At 39.7% G+C, this 25039-nt stretch overlaps 1 protein-coding gene across 1 annotated transcript in view; it reads right to left on the bottom strand.

Annotated features, from left to right (window-relative positions):
• Window positions 1-8014: 8014 nt before the first annotated feature.
• The window catches only part of MBNL3 (muscleblind like splicing regulator 3), a 59779-nt gene continuing 42754 nt past the window's right edge, over window positions 8015-25039 (bottom strand). Inside the window, exons 3-9 of the mRNA XM_044911965.1 lie at window positions 20164-20355; window positions 18839-19075; window positions 15653-15803; window positions 14104-14139; window positions 11344-11438; window positions 10293-10366; window positions 8015-8499 (exon numbers count right to left, since the gene is read on the bottom strand). Of these exons, the coding sequence (XP_044767900.1) occupies window positions 10310-10366; window positions 11344-11438; window positions 14104-14139; window positions 15653-15803; window positions 18839-19075; window positions 20164-20355 (768 nt within the window). The 3' untranslated portion in view covers window positions 8015-8499; window positions 10293-10309. The remainder of the gene's footprint in view (window positions 8500-10292; window positions 10367-11343; window positions 11439-14103; window positions 14140-15652; window positions 15804-18838; window positions 19076-20163; window positions 20356-25039) is intronic.

Here is a 25039-nt window from a genome sequence, read left to right as displayed (position 1 = left end):
AAGCGGGCCTGATAAGTTGCCACCGTGGAACTTCTAGAGAACCAGAGGCTGTCGTGGGGGCTGACAAAAGGAGGCTCTTAGAAGGCTGCTGAACAGAGGCTGAAAAGTGCCAAGGTAAACAGTGTACATCCAGTTTTGCCTGTGGGTCAACCTCCCTCTGGCTCAACAGAAACTCCATTTTGATGGGGGTTGGAAATGCCTGCCCTAAATTCTTACCTATCACACAGCAGTTTCAAAGAAGACATAAACTGAATTTTGAAGAGGCCAAGACCTTTTGTAAATGTCTATATACTGAACTGGTCTTCATGCTGGGATTATCACAGACTCACAGAAACATGGACAACACACCCGAGGGCCCAAAGTCGGCTTATCGAGAAATGCCACAGTGAGAACCACACTCGGAAGGAGTAAAGTGAGGCACGGGTGACAAGGGAGCGCTTAGCTCTGCAGGATTCAGCTGACACTGGACCCCCTCCTTGGCCCTCGGCACAGTTCTAGACGCGTGAAGAATACTCGAATCTGTCACAGCCTCTTCACCTCCATTTTCTATCAGCCTGCCTACCAAACGGTGGCCAATGTGAAGTTCCCAACTAGTGCTTTTTAAGTATTTAGAAATCTGACAGAATAAAGTATTACCGAGTTACATTTTGCTTTCTTAAAGAACAAAAATTATCTTTTTATTCCAGTGCCATTTGTTGGAGAAAAGCAATTTTAAGTGAGAGAAAACGTGATGGAAAAATTCATGCATCTCATTGTTATGAAACTGTTGATGCCCATCTTGAAAAAAAGCAACAGAATGAACAACACTGGTTTCATATGTTCCACTGAAGATGCAAGATAGAAACGAGTAACTGGAAAATACGAACTTCTAATAATGTATCTTAGGAAATGCCTCAGAATTTCTGAAGCATGATAGAAGCCAGTAAGCATTATCTCAAAATGTTTAGCTTTTTTTTTTTTTACTAAAATACAAATGTGCCTTTCTTGTGTTAGTAACTTCAATATCAGAGAAATAATACATCTAATACAATGAGTGTATTATCTATATAATTCATAATACTGCAGGTATATTTGGAAATAAATTTCTTCTATATATGAAATAGAACTTGGGACCAAATCATAAATTTAAATTTTATATTAGAATTACTAAATATTAGGATTAATACACTAGAACAGGAATAGTTTTTAAGTAAACTCCTAATGTGTGAATATGGATTCATAAAAAAAGACAGAACCATGAAATTTATGCATTTTATTAAAAGAACCAAAAAATAAACAACACAGAAGTAGCATACGAAAATGACTTACATAATGCACACTTCTAAACACAAACAAGCAGTACAGCACTATAACTTGGGGGGAAAAATGGAAAAAAAAAATCAAAGCATCTACCCTATTGATAGCAGTTGAGGGAATGAACTATGGCATTTTGGAGGCAAAATATGAGTTTTCATCTGTGAAATATCATGGTCATTATTTAAATCTATAATTGTTGCACATGGCTAATAATTTTCTTATCTACAGGTATTTTTAAATTGACATTCTTTTGTCCCAAATTTGTGCTTCATTTTCTACATTATACTGGACTGTTGTTATATAAACGCACAGTTAGCCCTTAAAAAAAAAAAAAGTGCATTTAGGAACATCTTTTCTTAAAATTTAAACGATTGTAATTTGGGGGTATGATAACAAATGGTTCATTTGCTAACAACTAAAGCAGCAACAACAATAATAAAAGGAAAGTTATTTCAAAAAGGGCAACCCCAGAGCCCAGCAATAGGGCGGTCGCATCATTCTCTCAACTGCTAGACACAGAAGACATGGCCACAGAGTCATTTGGCTTCTGTCATGAACAGATAGCATCTGCATACAGGAATAAAGCTTTGCAACCATGCACTTCTATGACAGATAAATCTTTAGGTTGTGTGTTTTGGGAGAAAAGAGCATGGCCTAAAGTGGGGTTACTTTTATTTAGGTCTTGTTACAGAGGTACTTTTTAAAAAAAATTCCTATGATGTAGAAGGTGACTAGTGAGAATTTTTGCAATACCTTCAAATAGTTGGGACTTAGAGTGATAGATTTTTTTCCCTTTTTGGTCTACTATTATTGAGGATGGGTTCTATTTAAAGATAAAATTTCTCTGGAATCATCCTGCTTTGGAGTATTAATGGGTGGTTCTTTCCCAGGCAAGGCCAAGTGGAGGGGCTAGAAACTGTATGAACTAGTCAAACTAAGCCCTTTCCTGGGTTTCATGGCAGAGGTCCCTTTTGGGCCTCAAGTCATTCACATTTTGTTATGCTTCCTTCTCTAATCTGACTCACTGAAACACAGCTGCTGTGTTTCAGCTCCAAAGAGCGTGGCCCAATGGCGGTCAGCATGGGCAACATGCCATCAATTAATTATCTTTTGTGATGCTTCTAGGTTCCTTCTTACTATTTCATAGATGATTCTTCTTCACTTAAAATTGTATATTTCTCTTGACCTTATGAAAATATATTCTTGTTGCTTATAGCTTCACCGGGAAATGTCAACACAAGAACGCAGGGTAAGTTGGGAAAACAGGTTGGCGATGAGGTGGAAGTTGGAGTCCCTAACTAGAGAATGCATGAATGCTTCCATTTTGTACCAGTGGAAACGCTGGTCAGATGGTCAGGCTGTCAGTTGTAGAGCTGACTCTAAGTGATTAAGGGCTGAAGGGGTGGGGCGGGGGGAAAGAGAGAAATTTCTAACCAGCTGGCCCTGAGCTATTGGACAACTGTAAGGCTTGGATTGCTTTCTGGCTTTGGCTTGTGTTCCTCTCTCTGTAAGGGAGAACCAGCAAGATGGGTAGCAATACTAATACCAGCCCCCCGATCCCAGGATGGGTTCCTTCTCCAAGGCAGGGGCGACACACCCCAGGATGTGAAGGACCCAAAATACCCATGGTGATCTATCCTCACACCTTTCTAACCCCATTGCCTGGAGGCAACAAAAAGTTAGATGGGGGAATGGGAGGTAGGGGATCGGGGAGCTAAAATGGACCGAGATGGCCTGATTGCAGCTCCTACCTATGTGAGATTTGGGCTGGTTCTCTTCTGTTTAGTTAAACCAGTGGGAGGCTGTATGGCACCGTGAAGCACTTCCTAATCTGGTAAAGGCAAGTCAGAGAACAGCTTCCACTGAACAGGTATAAGGTAAGATTAAAGCCATTTATAAAGTTGTGCCAGGGGCATTTTTTTTTTTTTTTCTTTCTTTGGAGGGAACGAAATGCCTGTGCTGGCCGTACTTAGCTATAAAATGAAGTCTTTCAATGGTTGCCAATTGGGTTTTGGGATCTGAATTTTAAAGGAGAAGTAGTGGTGAACGTTAACACTTTGTCACTTAAGTGGATATTAATTGATGGAACGGATACCTCTCCATCAGTAATTTTCTGGGAAAGATGAAATCTAAGTTGATCAAAATGGATCTACCCATCTTGCAACCTACAGGGTACTTCACTGCTTGCAACCATTGAAAAAGAAAAACCTTTGCCAGAAACCTGTCTTGTGTGTGTGTGTGTGTGTGTTTACAATGGAGATTAATCTAAAAAGCCAATAATCCTTGCTACTGTAAAAGATGAAAGGACTTTCTCACTCTTGGTCAGTGCTGTTAGCTGAAGGTGACCTGTTACCTGTTACCAGTCTTTTCTTTTGGTGAACTGTAGCAAACCAGAAAGTCTCCCCAACAGCAAAGCAACATCGTGCTTTAATTAAGTCTTCTAGCAAAACCCCCCTCCTTCTCAAGGCCTTAGAAATAACTCTATCTTACTAACTTTTTCGCTATTATCACAGATTTCTTATATTTAAAAAACAAAAGTTCCTAAGCATAGCATTCATGGACTATGTACATAAGTGCAAAAAAGGTGTGTCTCACACAGTCGCACCCTAACTGAGACCATCAGTTAACTGCAGCATATGTCTCTCAAACACTGTTAAGGGGTCATTCCACAGTATCTTTATGCATGGTTTTACAAATACGAATTCATTCCAAAATATGGGTCCATCATTCTTTAATCCTCATCTGGATGTGTTGGGCTGGGTATATAAATCCAGAAAAGAGAATTTCTGTACTGACAGCTATGCCTCCTGCATAGAGTAATTTGGAATAAGTAATGTTATGAAAAAAAGGTCAGATAATAGATGAGAAATGCAATGATCGTGTTTTGAAGTCGAAATACTGTGGAATAACCCTATCCACACAACAAATTCTACAAGCTAAAGAGCCTGACTCTAGAATCCATGTGTTGTAAACTTTTTGATCAAAAAGTCATATAAGGACACAAATTCAGCTTTCGCATGGCAATTTGGGATTAAAGAAAAATTCAGCCAGATCTGTTCTCTGAGTTTTGAGCTGCACCTTCTACATGCTCATACTGTCAAAAACCATGTATAGTTAACGAGTAAAATTATCACACAAAAGAAAACACGTGTCTAAAGGTAGCCATGTTGTAGTTTTGTTGCTAAAGCAACAACTAAATATAATTAGTTAAAAATTATTATTTGTATATAAAGTTAGGTTTGTTCTTAAACTGTGAACTGTAAAGAATATTTATGGACTATAATCTATATCTTGTCATGCTTCGGTGTCAGTTTAGAACCTATCTAGGTGGGTTGAGTACATGTAGTAAAATCTTAATCTTTTCTCTAACTCTCCTGCAAAGTTAAATTCGTTAGTGACTTAGAGATATAAAAATGTAGTATAATAAAAACCTTAAAAACTAAAAAGAAAAATGAAAACCTGGCACCAATGAGGGACTTGGTGCTCAGAAACTATGTCTGCAATTATTATCTACAGTTTGATGACGCTACCAACTAAGTTTGCAAAAAAAGTTGTGATACTCTTTTAGATACTATTCATTCTGGTGCCTTCGACGGGCACTGGTAAAATGAACAATGAGGCCACTATCTTCCTACATCTATTCAACACAACTGGGAGGGCCTATTTCCCTACTTCTATTTCAGTGTGTGTAGAAATGGAGAAGAGACAAAAAGAAAGAGGATTCCAGTTTCTAATCATTCTGTGCATTACAGCCTACCCTACAGACTAAAATAAATCGGAACCTTAGTGAACACAGCCCCGCGGTGCAGGACAACACTTAACGGCAAGATCAAAGTGCTTTCGCATGTTCAAAAACAGATGGCAAAGGTTGATGGAGGAGGGAGAAGATGACTTTTCACATGACAATGAACTACAAATTAGACTCTAGTCAAGTGAGATGAAGTGCAACAGCTGGTTAGAGAATCATGCTCCAATTGCAAAAGTAAATACTGTATTTAAATAGCAATTTTATGAATCCATTTGGTTTTAATTTCATCTTAATCCCTCTTTAAAATATACTTCTGTTCACATAGTGCCTTAAAAAAATTTTTTTTTGATACTACTAAAACCCTCTTAACAGATAACTTTTAGATTATTTTCTCTGTATACCTGACCTGTTTTATCCAAGTTTCAGTACTCTTGCCTATTTTTGCAAAAGGCTGAGAGAAATGGACAAAAACAATAATTTTGGATAAATAAGAATAGAAGCCCTTGTAAAATACAAAGCTTATAAAAAGTCAACTAAGAATCACAAGTGGTTAGAATTTTATATATACAATTCATCCAGTAAATTATTGTTTAGAGTCACTGATTAGTTTTGTGACTTGGCTTTTTAACTGGAAATTTATAGTCTAATGACTCTCCTTTCTTCGTTTCTTTTCTTGAATAAAGAGAATCAGCATAAGTCATTGCACAACTAGTTTAAAGAGTGCTATCTTACAATTGCATTTTTGTCAACGTTCTTTTGCATCTGATCAAAACTTGAGTGCTTTGAATCGCCTTTCTTCTAAATTCACTTACAAAGTAACTTTTAAAATGCCAGCCATATCAAATATTGTGGCACCCACACTGCAACTACCCTGAATATCCTTCACTGAACCTCCTACTGAAAAATAAGTCATCATGGATGTCTTCCAGTGCTCTCAGCATCATAAAAACCACTGTACACTAGGCTGCTTGTCTATGTACATCTTCGTCAGAAGTTTAAAAGGTTAAATGAGACAGTATACGTTGTATCAAAATGTCAAACTACACAAAAGAGTTCATTTCGCACTGAAGACATCTCTAGCCCCTTTAAGGAAGACCCCAGACTAGCTCAGGTGCATCCTTCCTGGGTTTGTGTGATTAGCTCTGCCAGCACGGGTTCTACACACAAGTTATTTCACAAAGGTGTACTCTACTTTCTTCTCTAACAACGTTAAGATTTTGGGAAACAGAAATTAAGTGGCTCATGGAGTCAACAGGCAAAAGTCTGGCCACGTCTTGTTCTCTAACTCCAGGCAATACTGTTAATAGATGACAGGGTCTTGATGCAAGCAAGACCCTTTAGAAATTACTGATGATCGTGATTTGGGATTGATCATTAAGAACAATAGGATATCAACTCCCGCACAGTTAATTTTGCCCTTTTGTATTCTGAGCGGAATGGATCTGCTTTGGGAGGGAGTCGCGAATGGGCCGAAGCACAAACGGTGAGAAACAGAGGAACAACCGAAAGTCGTGAGATTTTTCTGGGTCTGACTGCCACCGATTAGGTAGGTAGCTGTGGGCAGGTCACGTGCCCCGGGCCCCAGTTTCATCCCTTGTGAGAAAGTTATGCAAACTCCATTGTTCTATGATTCAAATGCTGCTAACCAGCTTAAGGTATCCTAAATCCCATTTTCTCTTTGCTTGTCATTTTCCTGAAGGAGAACAAACCTGCTATAACATTAAGTTTGCTGATTGTATGCCTTCTAGTGAAAGAATATATATTTAGTAGAAAATATTAAACCTAGGTTGATGTGAAGTGTCTTATGGTTCCAGCACTGTATAGCAATAGTAACTTTAATAACTGAGTACAGTGGAGGAGGTATGTCACCTACCATACGAACTACTGTTTTACTTGGTTATACAATTATTTCACGAGGACTAGTAACGTGAATTCAGCTCAGCTCCATGGAGCGTAGCTGGTCTGCCTCATCTAAAGGGTGCTGAGAACCTATTACAGTTTTCAAATACATATAAAAACAAACAAATCTAAACGAGGAAACAAAAAAAGGCTTGGTTATGATATGACTCTGTTGTTAATAAAGTCTGGGAAAGGCAACTTGACACAGATGTTGGCTCCTTCACTGAAGCATTCAACGGAACTGGAAATTCGGGTGAACTGAAGCTAAAGACAACTGTGGACAGCCTTCCTAGCAGTTTTAAGCAAATCAAAGACGCACTTGAAATGTCTTCCTACCCTCCTCCTCACCCCCCACGGTTTCTCCAAACCTATACTCATGCTCCCGCTGTGATCAATGGAGAAGGCTATCCATTTGGGGAGGAAAGGCCTCACTCAGAACCACTTTTCTTTCACCCTGACTTTTGCAAGATTGCCTCACACACTTTCCTCTAAAACGGAAAAACTATCTCCACGCCCTCACCTCCCTGTTTAATTTATAATCTACAATTAGCATACCTTTAAGCCTCCAAGTACCAATCTTCAGCTGAAGTTGACAAATGGCTCAGCTTTAGATGCTCAGCCTAGGAGATAGGATCCTTGAACCACAAGAAATGTAATGGGCACTTCACATAAATGCTGAGAAATTTACCTTTAAAGGTAAATTGTAATTTTGCAAGCTTTTTGAGCAGTGAGATTAGGGGTTCATATTTCCAGAAGTTCCCTGTTTTTTGCAGGTAATTATTTCTCTCTCCCCTCAAAAAAACCTAGTCATGTGATTGTATTATGCAAGGTCAGATCCACAGGTACAAATTATACACATGCATGTTTATAATGAATGTCTGCCCCAAGAAACCTACAGAAATGTTCTAAAGAGAGAGAAAGCATGTTAACATTAATCTGTTATGTTTTTCAAACACAGATATTTCTGTTTCCCATTAGTAATATTCTAGTTGAAATCAAACACCACACGTCTAGAGGAAAACACTATAGTATGTCAAAATCTAACACAACACACCACACCACAATACAATAGTGAGGAAAATGGTACTGCATACATTCGTTACATTCTAAATCAACCCAAGAGACTATTGTGTAAACAAAACAGTAAGGTAACACTTTAAAACAGACGAACATTTACCCACCAAGAATGCACAGTAAGCCAACAGTCCACTGTGGAGATTCACTCAGCATAATGGCTATTGGAAAATCACAAAGAATAATGTAACAAACTACAAAACTTTATGGTCATGTTCTACCTACTAATTCAAATAAGATAAATGTTAGTTATTCATTTTCTATGTGTGTTTTGTTTTAACATCTCCACTGACTGTTTAATGCTTTATTGGTTTTGTTTGAATCTGTTGGTTGGTATATGCGTTTGGTTTAATATATTGACCGCATCACACTTATTGTAGCATTGGTAGAAGAGGACCTATGAGAATATATATGGAAAGGCCATATGGAGGTTCTCACGGAGAGATCTTGATACTCTGTAACTCTCTTGTTCAGAATTTCAACTGAAATGGAAAAAAAAAAAGAGAGAGAGAGAGAAAGAGTGAGAAATATTAAGGGGTTATTGAAGCAGGAGTCGGGATACTTGGTTCTTGTGCCAGTTCTGTATGCGAACTGCCAATATATTCCCCACTCTGAGTTTCATATCCTACACCTGTGAAAATGGGGCTGTTGGAAAGGGTCACAGAGAGTCATACGGCATGACAGTTCATGGTCTCACTGAGTGCTAGTGCACAGAACTGCCCTAAGGTGACAGAGATGCGCTCAGTCATTTAAGGTTTCATCCACACAATGCCTGAACGTGTGGATGAACAGCCACCCATCTCTCCACTTCCTTCAACATATATTGGGAAAACATGTTCGATACCCACCATTTTGAAATATGCAAATATGAAACATACTTTAAACTTTTTTTATTTGAATTGTTTGGAGCCATGCAGAAATAGCCAAGGTGTGAAATCTAGGTATGTAGCATTTTACAAAATTACTCTCTTGAACTTTGGAGAAATTTTCGACATCTGTCACACACTGAAGTGATTATGGTGTGTTAAATACGCCTAAATTTTCTAATGGAGTCTAGCAAAAAGGAATCACGATTCTCAAACATGTGCTGTTGGAAAGCTCGTCATTATATTTGACAACTTTTGTTTACTTTATTGTAAAGCAGCCCATGAGAATCAGGCAGGTGTTTGCAAAACCTATATTCTCACGCTTGATGCTAATCCCAAGTTGCCACCATCCCAAATGATTCGCCTGAAAACAATTACAATTTACAGCTACTTCCGTTATTCCACATACTCAAAGGTGTCTTTGTAAAACATTCCTTATGATCAAAGGGACTTGTCTGTCTAATGGTCTAATGTGCAGTCAAGCCATAGGCTCGGTCCAGGACAGAGTTCGTGTTCTGGGCCAGGTTCTGGGGAACTAGTTCACCAAGAGAACAGAACCATCACCTCCGTCAATTAAATGAAACACTCCAGTCGTGAGAACCTCAAACTTTCAGTGACTAATATATGCAATTCAGAATTCGTACACTTCTTGTTTAATTAGTCCCTACCAGTAATTAATTAAGATACCCTGGAATCTTAAGTGGCTTGAAAAGTCACATTTTCCAAGTGAAGGACTCCTCAAATTAAGTGTGTGCTATGCCTGGCTCTGGATGGGGCAAATGGGAGATCAAAGGGGTGGGGGGTGGGGTAACGGGAATCCAACAACAACAATTTTTTTAAAAAAAAAAAAAAGCCACGATTTGAATGAAAATAATGATTACATTACTAAATTATATCACTCAAAATTCAAAACAGCTGGAGCAATTCTGATAGATTTACATGGAAAGCAACACAAAATGGCAGAGTGGAAAAAGCACAATCTTTTACGATATCACGGGAGAAGTATATTGCTGACTGCCTTTAAGATATTCATTGTAGTCAGACTGTGACAAAATTACTTTGCTTTACTTCAACAACAAAAAAACAAAGCTAGAAAAGTGTTAAAGAATTAATATTCAAAAGTGATCTGTGCCTTGGGCTGACAACTCACACTCCTAACAGGAAAACGTTTCAGAATTTGTAAGCTCATTGGGAAAACACAGACTGGCTGTCATTTTTTCATAGAAAAAATTGCATATTTGCTCTCCACATTTCAATTTGGAAAATTTGGAATGCTTAACTCAAGCTCTACGTTATAAGCAATGCCTAGTAATGAAAATATTTACCAAAGCCTTTAGCAAATGCAATTGTGTAAATATAAAAGATATCCTCTATAAATATTATTCATATTAATACTTAAAGAAACTTACTGTTCTACTGGTAACTTCTACATCTGTGAAACAAACATGCTGCTATTCAGTTCATCTACTGATAATGGGGGTATCTATAGTAGTAAAAAAGATTTTAGATTAAAATAGTTTCTTGAGAGAATCCCATTTATTTTGTTCACTGTTTGGACATGGCAATTAAAAAGCAAATCAATTTCACAGAAAAAATGAGACATATTAACCATATCCACTAATGGTTAATTTTGCAAAGCACAGATTAGAATGTGGCTTATTCCCCCAGTGGATTAATGCTCTACGTGCTGTGTGGTTATCACTTGTAATTGAAGCAGCTGTGGAACGTGCAGGCTTGAAGCATGGTTACCACCTCAGTAAGGCAAAACAGCCCTCACGTTACACGATGATTGTTCTATGTATCTCATGACAATTTCGAGACTCTCCCCCAATTTAAAATCTGTCTTGGACTCCACCTGCAAATACCTAAAGCAAATGAAAATCACAACAACACAGGCACATCTAAGGTCCGTGTGAGATCTCTGATGTCATCACTGAGTGTCACCGAGTGTCGGAGTGTCAGTGTGACAGTGCTGACGTCATCACGGGCTAATGATAAGGATATCTGTGCCCTGGAAAGAAGTGTGCTGTTTGGCTTTCTTTCCAGCAGATCTGAAGGTAAAAGGTGACGATAGTACCAAGGGCAAGTTCAAACGCAATAACTGAAACAATGGTAGTAAAATAAAATAGATTCTTCTCTTGACCAATGAGGAAGTATTTAAGGAGTACTTAGTATATGTGTTTGAGGATTGGTGTGACAGCAGCAATCGTGAAGATAGCATAGGAAGAGTGACCTCCGGGAACTGACTGAAACTGAGAAGACTGCTGATTCACCTCAGGATGGGTGGCAGATACACCCATCCAGAAGATACACAAGAACAAAAATTCTAAGTGTGACGACTGCTTAAGAAACACCCAGGAGTACGGCTCAGTGTCTCTCGCCAATCCCAAAGGCATATGCTGTGCCTTAGCAACACACGGTAGTTCTCTACGTCTGAACAGGTAAAATAAACGGCCAAACCTGATTGCCTGTAGCTGTTGCAGCGAAGGGGACGCTGGTGGCAGGTGTTGGTGCTGCAGACACAGTGGTGGGAGCTGCGCCGTGCATCATGGGCACTTTCAGTAGGCAACCACGGAAGCAACACACGGGAGGGTGGAGAATTTACGCAACCATGACAGAAAACGATGGGACGGGGCGCGGTAGGTAGCACAGCAAGAAGCCATGGGACATCATCGTAATGGACACACCGGGGTGCAACATGCAATCACAGCGCAAAGCAACACAGCGTGGAAGGGGGAAAAAATTTAAAAAGAGAAAAGGGGAAAGCCCATTATAGTTACCATTAAGGAAAACGGCATCACTCTCAACAGCTAGTTGTTTAGCAGAATCCCATTACACAGTTGACTTAAAAGGCCGAATTTTCGGAAGGGGCTATGATGAGCGCATAGAACAAAAGCTGATTTTACCAAGGATACCTATTGGAATGCCTCGTCAAGCAGGTGACTGGGATGCACAGTTGAAATGTGAGTGGGGAAGTGTGAATTGGTGCTTGGGTTCGCTAACTGAGAGACCTGAGTATCATCACTAGCTTGGCACATGCATAGAGACAGTTACAGGTATACTTACCTGATCTACATGTGGAAAAAAAAAAAAAAGGCAGTTCGATTGGTGGGTACGTGGTGGGGGAGAAGATATGAGGAACACAGTGGATTGTGCATGCAGGTTTTTAAGTACACCTCTGGCAAATCCCTTGGAAATCTACGCTGTCTGTCAAACAAACACATGGGGGGCTTCCTAGTAAACACCCGACAAAATCTTGTCTTCATCGCAATTATTGAAGTGACGACTGTAGGGTTAGCAGCTGTCACGTCTCTTTCAGGATGTTCTCTTTTTGCCTTGTCTAGTTTCTGTCTCATTTTAAAAGCTTTTGGGATGCTTTTCTCATTTCTAGCTCATTTTGGAAAGCAAACTAAGGAATTAATGTGTGAATGGTACGGCGTGAATGGCGAGCATGCATATATAATAATTTATGTCTACATCCATTGAGTTCAGATTTTCTGAATGTCTACAGAGAAAGTAAATGGCCTGGAGAGAGGAAAATCAATATATACAATGTCAAAGAAACCACAAATGTACCCCAAGTGGTGATTAACAGAAGTCCTGTAGTTACCCCTTAAGCGTATCTCCAGTAACCCGTTACCTATAGACATCCCTTAGTGTATCACTTGTCGATTCTAAGAACACTCTTGCTTGCCCTTTCGGAGCACAGTGCCACCGAGGCATGCAGTTTGCATTCCTACACATTTCACCAACTTGCAGAAGTCTGTTCTAATCATACGCGTGTGATGCTCCTGTTAGTATCAGTGGACATGTTTTACTTCCTACAGGGGACAGCCGATCCCTCCATAACGGAGGCCCCACCTCCGAGGCCAGGGGTCACCCCCTGCTATGTTTGTGAGTGCTACTACTGTGTGTCATTTTGACCTTTTGTTTTATTTCAGTAAACCTGTTTGTCCCTTTTGGGTTCTGCATCTACTCTGGTCAACCAATAGGACGGAGGTCAGGCTATGGCAAACTCTCAAAAAGGATGAAAAGCACTGGATTGATAGGACATGGTGGGGTGGGGGGTGTGCGGTGGGACAATTCCTCCCTGTATCAAATGGAGCTGTTTTCCCCTGGTCTGTGCCCATGGACTGGAGGAACTGAGAACTCCTACAATGGAAACAAGTCAACTTTCTTGTCTTCTTCAATGTTAGTGACGTAAAAATGGTCTTGAGGTGGCTACCAGATTGTATTGGTGACTGATTAAAGGATCTGCGGGTAAGTGATTGTTAAGAATCACATATCCCCAAAGAGTCATTCTGAAAGGATTCTGTTGTGCCTGGTTCCCATGCTCCTGGCATTTCCTCCCAGGACACTACAGAATTCATCCCAGAACACTACAGAAGGCTCTAGCTTTGCCTAACTCATTCCTTGTCAACATAGAATGATTTAGATCTTGTGGATAACTTTGGTGGGGGAAGGGGGGCAAGAACTGTTTTGTTATACTTTACGAATTACACGTTAGAAAGCAACAGGTGTAAAGCTAAGAAGAAAACTGCCCATTCTGGCTGGCTAAGGAAATGTTTCAAAATAGTTCAGCTGCAATTTTTAGGATGAAAGGAGAGAAATGGCAGGGTCAGTATTTGGCCCCAGGGGCGATCACCTAGGACTCAAGAGCGTAGCACTGTTGTCATTCCACAATGACAGAGATGTGAAACAGACAGCACCCTATTAAATCTTTACTCTTCAGAAAATGTCCAAAGAGTGCTACAAATATCAGTTTTAAAATACAAAAGTGCAGAATTCTCTTATTTTCTTCCTACTGGGGATGAAGTACCCTAACCTGCTTACGCTTAGCGATGCAACTCGTTTTCTAGGATATCTGTACATATAAATTATTCTCATCACGGTATAGCTGCATTATAATCGTAGGAGAGGGAAAGGTCTGGTAGCCACAGTGGTGAAACTGCAGTGAGAAGTTAAGTACCTTCTTGCAGCTTTTGTCATAAATATGCTCAGCCTTCCATAGAGTAAAGGCAGGCCACAATACCACTTCCAAGCTTCTTTACCTTGCCTGCTTTCTCTCTTCTTTGTGCCCTGACGCTTTCCAAATGCCCCTTCCTCCCAAGCTGGTGGCCCATGAACCACATCACCAGTCACTCATCTCCTTCACAGTCATGACAGAAAAACACTTATTTTCGGATTAGAAAAAGTTGAGAATGTTTGTACAAAACCTACCAACACTTGAAGCGGGTGCCATGCACAGTATTGGCCCTGTACACCATGCAGAAAAGCGTGAAAAGTAAAGGAGAGAGATTTCATTATTAAATCTTTACGGAGAGAAATCATTTTTAACTAGAAAGATATTCTTTGCAATATTAATTAATGAGCACATGCAAATCCAGTAAACTCCCATGCTCACAATTACAGCTTAGTTTTAAGCTCCCAACCCAGGTAATCAAAGTAATTCTTGGATTCTTAGGTATAAAACTGAATGTTAATTTTTTCTTTAAAGGAATTACCTTGCTTAAATTGCATTTTTATTTTGGACACCTATTACCACAGCCTCATCCACCTCACAACGGTGAACTTGACTATGAACACAGAGCAAAGAGGTTTTTCATCAAGAGGGGGCGCTCAGCCCAACAGGTTTTAATTTTGCTATTAATTAGGGGGAAAGGGATTCTTCTGACATTTCGCTCCTAAATCTAGACTTTAAATTAGCCATATCCAGCAAAAAAAGTCTAAAAATTGTAAAAATTCTGTTTTTTTAAATAAAGAACTACTGTGGTTAAAGATTGGTTGTCTATGGCTTCTTTCTAAATTAATTAGCTGATTAATTTAACAATTAACCAATGGGTGTTTTCAAGTGTAGGTATATAATACCATGTGTTTAGTACGTTTATATAGTCAATAAGGTTCTCTAAACTAATTTTAAAGCATAGCAGTTTCATTTAATAATAGTTTCCAAACCGGGGCATTTATGATTCTGGTAAAACAAAAAACAAAAAAAACAAAAAAACAAAAACTACTGTACTCCCAGTGGTTAGTATTTTCAATTTATTCCTAATATATGCTCATTCTTAAAGTACTGAACCACAGGAAGAAAAGTATTTCTCCTCATATGTGGTATTTATTTGAACAAAATTTTCTATTCAGTTTGGTACAAAACTGTTATGGTATTACATATATTTGAATGTAGAAGGTAACAAAATATCCTGCATAGTATCAGGAAAATATGATAAACTGCTCTATTTTTTATATTAACTGGTATAAGAGTTAAAGGCTAAAAGTATGTGAGATATATATATATACACACACACACTATACTGTCTTATAACTACACTGTAAGTTAAAGGGTAGGTTTATTATAACTATCTTTGGCATATCAAAGATATACAGATGACGTATTTTTGCAATGCTGAAGCTGGGAAACATTTTTTTTTTTTTTTTTTAAAGGGTGACCAGTGTCTTTTCAAGGGATACCTAAGAGTCAAGGAATTAGTTTGAGACTGAATCAAGTGAAACAATCATCAGAAGCAAAAACTAAGAAATGTTAAAAAGAAAAATGTCAACAGTTTTTCCTCATTTGATTTCAAACCATTACTTTTAAGGAATCATAGAGACATTTGGTCCGAAAGACTGGCAGAGCAAGTCTAACAGCCTTGTTTTATTTCCAACCCAAACACCTGTCCACAGTTCTCCATTAAAGCTCTTTGGCAGCTGGCGTGCGCTGTACCCATTCACAACATGGCTAGACTCGCGTGGCCCAGAGCCCTGTTCTCACCTGCAGGGATAAATGCCGGCTGCGGGAGCTGCAGGTTAGCCAGAGCCTGCTGGCAGTGGAAAACGCTGGGGTTAAAAACCGGAGTGGCACCATTGGTCTTTTCAAGTGCCGATCTCTTTGGTATCAGCTGAAGCATACCAGGCTGGAGGGCCTGTGAGGGAGGGAGGGAGGGATTAATAAATAGCACCAGAGAAAGTAAAAAATGTACTCAAAGCAAGCAGGCAGCAGTTAGTGTGGCCCGGGAACCCTTCGCCAGCCTATCCATTGAGCAATTGACTAGATGAGTACTTAATCCCAAACGGGAAATACACATACAGGGAAAAAAAAAACCCTGATTTTCAACTTCACTCATCTAGGCCAATAAAAAGGGGCCTCCTCACTTGAGCAAGATGTGACCTCAAGCTTAACAGCAAATAATCATTTAAAATTAACATCTCGGGGATGTTCATCCATGAATCTATTACAATGAGATGAGCAGAAGCAACAGATAGAGCAGGAAAGGGATTTTGGCCAGCTAAAATTTCAACATGGATCTAGGAGATCAATGGTGATGGTGATAAAACAGATGATACTGCAGTTCCATAAAACAAAATCTAAATTCTAGAAGGACTTCAGGTCCAAATCCATAACTGTGCTTCTCCCAACTAATGTGAGGGAAAAGCAAATTCTTTTCTTCCCCACCACCCGCCTCACCCAGATAACATAGACAGCAAAATGCGTGCAATTCTCATTTACAGGTGCTCGCTGTGCATTTCAGGATGTATCACTGGCTTCATTAAGTCCTTGTCAGGTTTAATTCTAAAATGCATTAGAATTTAAAATCCTTCTTTCATGTCTACACTTCTTTCAAAATCCCACTGTGCTTATAATACTCAGATTTGCTCCTGGATCAGATTCACTGGAGAAGTTTGACATGACTTTTTACATTTTTTTTTTTTTTTTGTCAGCAAATTACATGTGACTTAAAAAACATGTCCCAGTGACAAGAATTAGGCATGCTCCAAACTCTTAAGGAGACAGGAACACTTGTGTTGAGTGACTAGCATTCCACATGCCAAAAAGGGGGCAAGCCATGACCTCCTTTTTCCTGTGGATCACAAAGTCTAAAGGTATCTCTATTTTCCTTTGGGAACTAAATATTTACCCTTCGCGTCTTTTGCTTTTAAATGCATACAAACTGCTTTCAGAGAAGTCAAGCTGAGCTACGCACATGAACATGAAAAAGGTAAAAAAAACAAAAAAACTTTTTTACAAAGCATTTCAACTCTGAATCTTTAAAAATACAGAAAGCTTACATTTCTTTTTTTTATGCCTAGCTTCTTTTATTTATTTTTTAAATTTATTTTTAAACTTTAAATTCAATTAACATATAATGTATTATTGGTTTCAGAGGTAGAGGTCAGTGATTCATCAGTCTTATTTAAGGAGGGCTCATTCCATCATGTGCCCTCCTTAATGTCCATCACCCAGTTAGCCCATCCCTCCACGCTCCTCCCCTCCAGCAACCCTCAGTTTGTTTTCTAGAGTTAATAGTCTCTAATGGTTTGTCTCCCTCTCTGATTTCGTCTTGTTTTATTTTTTCCTCTCTTCCCCTATGATCCTGTTTTGTTTCTTAAATTCCACATATGAGTGAGATCATATGATAATTGTCTTTCTCTGATTGACTTATTTCGCTTAGCATAATACCCTCTAGTTCCATCCACGTCGTTGCAAATGGCAAGATTTCATTTTTTTTTTTGATGGCTGAGTAGTATTCCAGAAAGCTTACATTTCTTCAAGAAGCCTCCTTTATTTGATCTTACCTTGAACCAATTCTGGTGGCCAATCTGACCTTCCTGCTAAGATCCTGCTCTGATCAGTTACTCAGAAAGGAATTTTATATTGATATTCACAAGTACCAAATGAAGGCCTACCAGATAACAAATAGTTAACTCTCTACATGGAAATTTGGGGCTGACTTATATGTCTTCTACCAAACACAGCCAAGTCATGAGAAATGGACACATACATATGAAGGCCCCATGACTGAGCACGGAACAGGTGTTCAATGGCATAAACAAGCCATTCCTTGTATATCTCAGGCATGTGAGAACCTTTCTTTTTAGGGGGCCTACTGTATTCCTCCTCTCTATTATAGACCCACACTGCTCCTAAACTCTATGCCACCAACAGAAGTGATCAAAGAATTGGAGGTTTAAAATCTGCACTGAACATTTTGGAGACCTTGCTATTTCCGTAGCTTAAAATCCCTTCATTCAAAAGAATTTAAGACCAAAACCACTTGGTGAAGTCTTTTTAAAATTCATCAACAGACTGATTTCCAGATCAAGGGAGAATTGGTGCTGTGTCCTTCCATCTATACTCCCTGGGAAAAGTTTGGAGAAATTTGGAGTACTTGCCTTAGAAAAAAGACACGAGAGCCCCACTCCTATGGAATAGGGACTGACTTATTTTGTGTAATGAAATTAGTGTTAAGTTCCAGTGATAGCAAGGTAGATTGCGACTCAATGTGAGGGAAACCTTCTTCACAAATAGGGATGTTTGAAAATAAATGCATCTCGTTTAGGAAGTGGTAAGTTCCTGTCATGGGCTTCGGGATCATGAGGTTTCCTCAGGGTTTGCTCCCTTATTGGGATTATTATACCCTATGACACGAGGAAAGGCCCACATCAAAAAAGAAATTGCAAGTCGCTTATCAAAGTCACTGATAGCTATGACCAACTTAAGTAACACTAATTCCTATTTCTCAACCCATCACACTGGAGTGCTGTGCGTATATTTTCCCGACCTCCTACCTTACTAGCACAGTGTCCATGAAGGTGGCTCACGGGGCCGAGAGGTAACTTTCTGCCTTTGTAGGTTATTAGGATTAGTCAGGCGATCAAAAACCACTCAAAAATAATTTCCTGTTTAAATTACATAATGTAGCCTTCCTCTAAAGATGGGGAAAAAAGCACGGTCAATGAAAATCGTTAGTAAAGCTTTGAAACGATTATCTTGACAAAATTTCAGTGAATGAAGCAGAATAAATAGGTTCTCTCTTTTCCAGCTTATAACCCTGGCTATTCAGAGTAAGATCCATTCATGACTATCCAAGATTATGGTTACAAGGATATTCGACAAGCTGGGGGATATACTATCATTTACCCCGCAACGGTCCACAACACCTGGTTCCTTCTTACTTACCATAGCGGCAGAAGCTGAATGGTTCATCTGGTGATGAGCTGCCCTGAGTTTGGCTTGCAAGTGTGCAGGAGGATGAAAGTACCGGCATTTCTCCCGGGTGCATCGCCCCTTGATGTAATCCATGCAGATCGTCACGGTATTATCACTTGCCTCAATCATGGAAACATCCGTGGGGTGAGCATAGCGACAATCGTTTTCCCCACGGGTACAATTTCCACGCTGGAATTCTCGGCAAACCTTAAATTAAAACAAAACAAAAACACACATCACATTGATGCCTGGAAGGTGATTAGCTTTTATTTATTTCGCCAGCAAATGCAAGAGCAGTAGTCTACATGATTTTGTCATCTATTTAGGAAAAACCTAAAAAGCTGAAGGATAAGGTAAATCCATATTCAGTGTGAGGTGTAAACACAGACATTTCTAGTCCAAGGGAAAAATACTCCGCTCCCTCCGAAGCAAAGTTGTCTGTTTTCCTTACGTTGAAATCAAAGTGCTTAAAAGTATTGTGGAAAACCACTTAATAATCTTCCAGTTAATTCACAGCCTGAAGTGTAATTAGCCAAATTTGCAAGAGGTGGCTGTTTTGCTCGACTCCAAGATAAGTCTTTATCACACAGCCATGCAGTTTTCCCCAGCAAAATCGTGGCTCACGACTGAGCTATGTGTACAATCAGATTCTATTACGATACACTGCCAGGCATTTAAGTCAGCCAGTGACTCTGACTCTGTATGAAACGGACTAGCTATTTCTTTCAATCTATGAAGCATAACAAGGGAAGACTGAAGGACTTCCTTAAATCAAAACGCTGTTTGAAGTTTCTTTTAGATTGCCTTTTCATAGGCAGGGAGGATATTTATTATCTAGTCCATCATTCTTAAGATGGAGAAAAAGGTTTAGATTCTATGATACTCATTTCACATTCTGCATTCATAGAGAGTTAGTCTACTTTTTTTTTTTTTCCATCCCCCAGTTAGATTATTCTAGCAAGTTGAGACTCATTAACAATACAGTTCATCGCAGTCTGTCAAGCGGGAGCCTGGGGAAAAGGAACGTTCCCACCAGGTTTCCAGTTCCACAGCGAGTCTGCGGTTGGGCACGCTAAGACATTGTTTGACTTGTTGTACGACCGAATCAATGCACTTCACAGCAGGGTGCGACTGCAGTAGTAAAACCTTTACCGTTTTCCCGAGGTTGTACTCCATAAGCTAGAAATCCAGGTGCCCTTGTTTAAAGCATTCAAAACCCTGGGCTCTGAGAATGTTGCTTTGTGCATGCGGTTAATAGCTACCCTATAGGTATTTACGTAGTTCTACACCAATACCTCCAGTTTATCCGAACGCATCAGTTTGGGACCAGCAGCTGCTGGCAATGCGAGAGGCGGGTTTCCAGAAATCAGAACAGGTGCATTCGGTACAAGTTCAGCGGGAACCAGGCCCATCCCAGGATGAGGTAAGTAAGGATTGAAAGCCATTGCAGGATTAGCTGCAAGTGACGGATTCATAGGAAAAGAAGTCTGTATGTTTAAAAGAGAAAAAAGGTATTAGAGGTAAATAGATTCTTACTACTATTACACAAGGACACACTCTTTCAAAAAGCCTAAGTCATGTCCAAATTTACCGATTGATTTTTAGTCTCATATTAATTACCACACAGGAGTTGCTTTAAACCAACAAATCTCATTGAGTAACAAATTTATTGGTAAACTGATCAAACCAGGCACACAATTTTGAGTCATGAATTAGCCACATTAAGTCTCATTGATGGAATGTCTTTGAAATGTGTCTTCTCTTGCGCTTCTGTTTTTAACCTAAAAACCATGCCACGGACGATATCATATATACAGGCAATGTGCCTTGCAGGCCGACTTCAGGTTCTCCTGAAAGCCCCTTTGTTCCCCATTCCTTCTTCTTTCCTATTAGCACTGCCCGGCTCTAGCCTGCTGAAGTTCCCACCAACCCTATCAACAACTTACTTCTCTTTTGGGCCCACTCTCCATTACGGAAGACAGCAAGGAGTGTGGAAGAAAGGGGTAGATTAAAGAAAAGTGAGAGTTCTAACAACTTCTTGCTGTCCACCCAAAATGAGATGGATATGGTCATTTTTTTTTTTTAAATTAGGGGTTCTACTTCACAAATGAATCTGACTTGCCCAGCCTCGTCTTTACCTAGGGGGCCAGATGATATCCACAGTCCAAAAGGAGCCCTAAAAAATGCTCCAAGGATCCCTGTTAGGCAGGAAGAAATAAGATGACAGGATTTTAAGGTGTATCAACTAGAGCACAGCTTGTAAAGGAAAGCAGGAGCAATGGAAAGGGCTCCCATGGGTTTTTCTATCTTGCAAAAGTCCCAATCTCAAAGAGCTTGATATATGTATTGCCTTTATTATCTGTAACCATGTAATTTATCAGTTTATGTGTTATTTTCCAGCTTGTTCCAAAGTAGGTGTCTTTTCCTCTCAATGTGGTTCTAATTTCTTTGATAGTTCTCTTGTCTCCACTACAGTACCCCATTCTTAGTGAATGACTGATAGAATCAATGATAAAGTTTAAAAAGAAATGTAAGCACTGAACAAATTAAGGACAAACCACGGCTAAATGTGGTACATTTCTAGCAGGGACTCTATAAGGTTGTTAGTGCACTGATGTACACCTGGTGGAGTCTCACGGTGTGTTGCTAATGCCGTGAGTTCTCTCCTGCTTTCTTTTTATGTCTTTCGCTAAAGAATGAATCTTCTGCACCATCAAGCTGTACCCATACGTTCTGCTAAATCACACAAATAGGAACAGCTCTAAATGCAGGTAGAATGGGAGGCTGTGGAGTACGAAGTGAGGGGCTATATATATTCACCAACCCACCCCCTGGTCTGACTTGAGATTTTCACCTGCACACCTTCTCCATGAAGCCCATTAAAAAAAACCACATGCCGACTTGGAAGGAAGGGGCTTCCCGATTTGCACTGGACCACAGATGATTTTATCAAAGTAGCTAATTGGTGTATTAGGAAGGACAGAAAGAATTTGGACCCTCAACACTGGAAACACCAGGTACCTGGAAAGTTGATGGTGCAGTCAGGGAAGGTGCTTTAACGTTGGAGGACTAGCTGTCTAGGGCTGCCCCAGCCCAACGAGGCACTGTGATGTAAAGCTATAAGGGCATATCTCATCAAATGAGATACGAAGCTCCAGGAATTAGCTGATGTGATATTATTTTATAGAATGAGATGGAAATCTCTTGGAAACAACTACCCAGGCATGCTTCCATGATAAGGCACGCTTTATCAACTTGAGGATTCATGGCTGTCTCAAAAATCAGCAAGAATCTCTCATGGTAAAACTCTGTATTTGAACCACACAATAGTACTCTGTTCTAATTCTCTTTTCTCTCTGACGTTCATAGTAAATTTCTCACTGAAGTCACCACACTATTTCTCCTGGATACGTTTTGCTTTTTGCCTTTTATAAATGTGAGAACCATTATTATGATTCTCTTTAAAAACTACTGAATTTTTTATTTATTTTTATTATTTTTTTAAGATTTTATTTATTTTTTGAAGGAGAGAGAGAGAGACAGCGAGAGAGGGAACACAAGCAAGGGGGAGTGGGAGAGGGAGAAGAAGGCTCCCCGCCGAGCAGGGAGCCCGATGTGGGGCTCGATCCCAGAACCCTGGGATCATGACCAGAGCCGAAGGCAGATGCTTAATGACTGAACCACCCAGGAGCCCCCCAAACTACTGAATTTTAAAAAAAGATTTATTTATGTATTTGAGAGAGAGTGGGAGCGAGAGAGAAAACTCGAGCCAGGGGGAGGGGCAGAGGGAGAGGGAGAGAGAATCCTCAAGCAGACTCCCCGCTGAGCGCAGAGCCCGCCCTGGGGCTGGATCCCAGGACCCCAGGATCATGACCTGAGCTGAAGGCAGATGCTTAACTGACTGAGCCACCCGGGCTCCCCCTTATTTACTTTCAAATGCACATTTTTGGTTTTCCCACCACCACTTCTGCCCCAGGGTCACTATTCCATTTCATGAATTTGAACATTCAAGGGCTTAGCTTTGGCTAACAGCCACCTGTTTAGCAGCCTGCAAGCTCACACATTCAGTTTTAATAAGCAACTTTCATCCTGCCTATACCTCTGCTGTAGTCCTTCATGGCAGTGGAGTTAACAAGAACCCACCTGTGGGGTAAAGAACCTTTTAAAGAGAAAAGTTCCTGGCAGGTTGAATCTGATTTCTACTTACAGCCTGAAACAGTCTGGACACTTAAAATATGTTTCAGATATTCACCTGAACCTAAATTACTTTTACTAAATATTTGAAAATATGAGGTTTTCCCTCTGAAAACTAGAGGTGTGGAATTTCAGCTTCCTCTGAGTCTTATAAAGCCAACAGGAATGGTGGAGACAACCGATTCATGAATAACCAGATCATCTAGACAATTATTTACCCCCAATGTCTCTAATAGTATTAGCTACTAGGTAGGAATTCCCAGGAATGACTGCACGGTACCTAAAAGTCAGTGATTGTCTCTAGGATGGTGGCCCCTAATTGTCCTTAATCCTGGACTTCTTGGAAAGCTGTGGACTCTGGTCTATGGAACTTCCTCAGGAAGTTCAAAGCCCTCGCAGAATTCACCACTGGTGCAGGGCTCTGGACTATCCACTGTCTAAGAGCTTATGTTCTAGGGTAAGGATTGGCAAACTCCAGCCCCTGAGCCAGACTTGGCCAGCCTGCTTTTGCATGGCCAGACGGTGAGAATGGTTTCTACATTTTTTTTTTTTAAAGATTTTATTTATTCATAAGAGACAGAGAGAGAGAGAGGCAGAGGGAGAAGCAGGCTCCCCGCTGAGCAGAGAGCCCGATGCGGGACTAGATCCCAGGACCCTGGGATCATGACCTGAGCCGAAGGCAGATGCTTAACCATCTGAGCCACCCAGGTGCCCTGGTTCCTACATTTTTAAGGGGTTGAAAAAAAGTAAAAGAGTAATATTTCATAACACATGAAAAGTATATGAAATTCATATTTCAGCACCCCTAAATAAATTCCACTGTGCTCATCAGGAGACCTGTATTAATGAAAAGTTGTAGATAGTATCCTCAACTTTGCCTCTTGTCCCACGAAGCCTAAAATATTTACTATTTCGTCATTTACAGAAACCATTGCTGACCCTCATTCTAGAGGATTCTAAAGAATAAAGCACTCCCATCAGTTTCTGGAGTAAAGCACTAATCTTATATGTGAATATATAGAAATCTAATACTTATGGCAAGATTCTGCAAGTTGAAAAGATTTGGTGTTAGAAACCAATACTACAGTATTCACTAAAATATTTTTTAATTGAACTAAAATTAGGATTCTTAACTATTTCTTTATACAACAATAACTACACAGTGATTAAGAATGGGAAGACAGATGGACTCTTGTAAAGGTAAAAATTTAGGAGCCACCACATATTGGGTCTTAAAGGATTCTGAAACATCTTAATAAAAAACTATGCCTGAATGCCTGAAATAAGTATCTCTAGTTTACACATACATTTTAGGAATGTTAACTTATTATTTAAAATGGGTTATCCCGCAAACTAGTATAAAGAAATAGAAGTGAAATGCTATGCTAAAGCAATCTTTGTGTCTCCCCAACAGCTTAGATCTATTCGTAGCTACTTCAGTAAAATTCAAGGTCAGTTACAATTATTGTCGGATGAATGCAAAATACTTTAAGTCACTGAGGCTAATCCTGGCCTGAAGTCAACATAATTGAGGCCTTCTCTCTCTGAGCTCCTGTCTAGAGGTGGACGACCAAACATTTTCTTTTATAGGACGGCAAACATTTGGTAACGATTTGTTGACTCGATTTTAATACCAGAAAAATAACACTCCTAACTTTTACTAGCACTCATAATACCTACATTTTATTGCTCATTGACAAGCATTTATATAGTATAAAAGGAAGCTCCGCTCACTGTCACCATTTGAATTTCTGTCCTTAGATAATCCCCAAGCACACTGAAATGTATAATTTTCGTTTCCCCCAGACTTGACTAACTTCACGTGGAGCTCAACTGAATAATCTTTGTTTCAGAGTTTTTGCTTGGTCATCTCCACACTCTCCGAGTGATGTTCTGCAGGGACTGAGGTGGCCAAAAGGCACATTGCAGGAGGCCCGTGGAACCTCCAGACTGGTTAATTGGTCCCTTAATAATAGA

Source organism: Neomonachus schauinslandi, chromosome X (assembly GCF_002201575.2).
Source record: "Neomonachus schauinslandi chromosome X, ASM220157v2, whole genome shotgun sequence".
Taxonomy (NCBI): Eukaryota; Metazoa; Chordata; class Mammalia; order Carnivora; family Phocidae; genus Neomonachus; species Neomonachus schauinslandi.
Note: the sequence above shows the minus strand (reverse complement) of the source record. Positions and strands in the feature narration are given on the sequence as shown.